Here is a 2,574-nt window from a genome sequence, read left to right on the forward strand (position 1 = left end):
GCGTCCTCCGGGCGACCTTCAAGAAGCCGGTGGTCGGGCTTTTCTGGCATCGGCCCTCCGATGCTTAAGTCAGAGGGGTCAAGTGTATGAGCGGAAGTAGAAATCAATGAGCCGGTTCGGGCTCCTTTGTGCTGGGGATCTGGAGGTACTCCAGTGCCGCCGCTTTTGGGAGCTCGCTCATGCGGGAGGACGCCAATTTTGATAATTAGTCGGCTCTGAGATTCTCCAACCTAGCAATATGTTGGATGTGGAAGGAACCCAGAGTCAAAGTGACGTGCCACACCTTCTTGAGATATTTTTGCATTGTCGGCTCCCTTGCTTCGAAGTCCCCCAAAATTTGGCTTACAACCAATTGGGAGTCGCTGAAGGCCTTCAAGTTCTCGACCTTCAGCTCTTTAGCCAACTTAAGCCCGGCTATGAGCGCTTCGTATTTCGCCACATTGTTAGAGGCGGGAAACTCGAGGCGTAAAGCCTGCTCGGCGACCACTCCATTTGGACTGGTGAGAATGAGGCCTGCTCCACTACCCCCCGAGTTCGAAGAACCATCGACATGCAGAGTCCACATCGACCTCGGGGTCTGCTGCGCTGGCGCGGGTTCGAGCTCGGCCTCGTCTGGCACAGTGCACTCGACTATAAAATCGGCGAGTGCCTGCACCTTGATCGTCGGTCTGGGTCGGTACTCGAGGTCGAACTCCCCGAGCTCGATGGCCCACTTTGTAACTCGACCAGCGCGATCTGATCGCTGCAGGATCTGCTTTATTGGCTGGTCGGTCAACACGGCCACCATGTGAGCTTGAAAATAAGGCCGGAGCCTTCGAGATGAGATGACCAGGGTGAAGACGGTCTTTTCCAGCTTGGAGTATCGGGTCTCAGCATCTCTCAAAACCCAGCGGGGGTAGTATACCGACTTTTGAAGCTTGCTCTCCTCTCGAACCAGGACCGAGCTCACTGCTATGGGAGAAATGGCTAAGTATAGGTAGAGGAGCTCGCCCTGCTGAGGCTTCGTAAGCAGTGGAGGAGAGGCGAGAAGGCACTTGAGCTCTTCGAAGGCTTGCTGGCACTCTGCTGACCACAAAAAGTTCTTTGGTTTCTTGAGAGCCGCAAAGAATGGAAGGCAGCGCTCGATCGATCAGAAGACGAATCTCCTGAGAGCTGCAACTCGGCCGGTAAGCCGTTGCACTTCTTTGACTGTCCTCGGAGGCGTCATCTCTTGGAGCGCTCGGATCTTCTCGGAATTGGCCTCAATTCCCCACTGTGTAATTACAAAGCCAAGAAACTTGCCCGAGGTGACTCCGAACGCACATTTGGCAGGATTGAGCTTCATCCGGTACCTTCGGAGCGTAGAGAATGCCTTGTTGAGGTCGGTCACATGATCTTGCATCATTCGGCTTTTCACCAACATGTCATCAACATAGACCTCCATGTTTCGGCCTATTTGATCTTTAAAAATTTGGCTGACCAGCCGTTGATAAGTTGCTCCAGCATTCTTTAGGCCGAAAGGCATTACTTTGTAGCAGTAGGTGCCCCCGTCGGTGATGAAGGCTGTCTTCTCTTCATCCTCCGGCGCCATCCGAATCTGGTTGTACCCTGAGAATGCATCCATGAAAGACAGTAGTTCGTGCCCCGAGGTGGAATCCACAAGTTGGTCGATGCTAGGGAGTGGGAAGCTATCTTTTGGGCAGGCCTTATTCAGGTCGGTGTAGTCCACACACATGCACCATTTCCCGCTAGCATTTCTGACAAGGACCACATTGGCGAGCCACTCCGGATAAGATATCTTCTGGATGAAGCCGGCCTTGAGGAGCTTGTCGACTTCCTCGGCCGCTACTCGTTGTCGCTCTGGAGCAGCACTTTGTTTCTTCTGTCGCACAGGCTTACAGGTTGGCTTCACTTGGAGTTGGTGGACCGCGACCTCCGGATCTATCCTCAGCATATCGGCGGACGACCAGGCGAAGACGTCTATGTTGTTCCGCAGGAAGCTGATAAGGCGATCTCTCTCGCGAGCATCAAGGCCGGAGCCGACCTGCATGGTTAGCTCGGAAAAATTCTCTTGTAAAGGGATTTGGATGAGCAGCTCACCAGGCTCTACCCGCTTCTTCTGAGGGCCAACCCGTGCCTCTAAGGTTTCGGCCGAGAGCTTGCCATCTGGTGTCGGAACCGATACTTTGGCTGGTTGCTTTGCCTCGTGGGTCGCCATGTAGCATCGCCTTGCTACCGCCTGGTCTCCATGAACTTCGCCGACTCCTTGGCTGGTGGGGAACCGCATAAGCAGGTGGCAGGTTGAGACCACGGCTCGAAGAGCGTTGAGCCCTGGTCATCCGAGGATGGCGTTATAGGCCGAGAGCTGACGCACTACGAGGAAATCCATCCTCACGGTACTTTCTCGGGGAGCGAATCCGACCGTAACCAGGAGATCGATCTCGCCCTCTACCGAAACTGAGTCCCCAGTAAATCCGACCAGCGGGGCGTTCATCCTCCATAATTGCTTCCCTATCATCCCCATTCTAGAATAGGCGTCAAAATACAAAACATTCGCCGAGCTTCCATTATCAACTAGGACACGTTTTACATCAA

The 2,574-nt window shown here is 53.9% G+C and overlaps 1 protein-coding gene across 1 annotated transcript; it reads right to left on the reverse strand.

Moving 5' to 3' along the window:
- Positions 1–205: 205 nt before the first annotated feature.
- LOC149753702 (uncharacterized) lies at positions 206–2,197 on the reverse strand. Its single transcript, XM_089930371.1, has 2 exons — positions 1,711–2,197; positions 206–1,065 (listed from the first exon to the last, which is right to left on the reverse strand). Exons 1-2 carry the CDS (start codon positions 2,195–2,197, stop codon positions 206–208), a joined length of 1,347 nt encoding a protein of 448 aa, XP_089786497.1.
- Positions 2,198–2,574: the final 377 nt, after the last annotated feature.

This window comes from Phoenix dactylifera, chromosome 4 (assembly GCF_051530095.1).
Source record: "Phoenix dactylifera cultivar Ajwa chromosome 4, Ajwa_hap1_PhDact_Kaust_v1.1, whole genome shotgun sequence".
In the NCBI taxonomy this organism is placed as follows: domain Eukaryota; kingdom Viridiplantae; phylum Streptophyta; class Magnoliopsida; order Arecales; family Arecaceae; genus Phoenix; species Phoenix dactylifera.

What these genes read in the sequence shown, in the direction of transcription:
- LOC149753702 (XM_089930371.1), bottom strand. Translation starts at nt 2,197, where the DNA reads ATGGCGACCCACGAGGCAAAGCAACCAGCCAAAGTATCGGTTCCGACA. An exon ending in TAGCGGGAAATGGTGCATGT is followed by an intron (nt 1,066 to 1,710) that starts GTGTGGACTACA and finishes TTTTGTGGTCAG; the next exon opens with CAGAGTGCCAGCAAGCCTTC.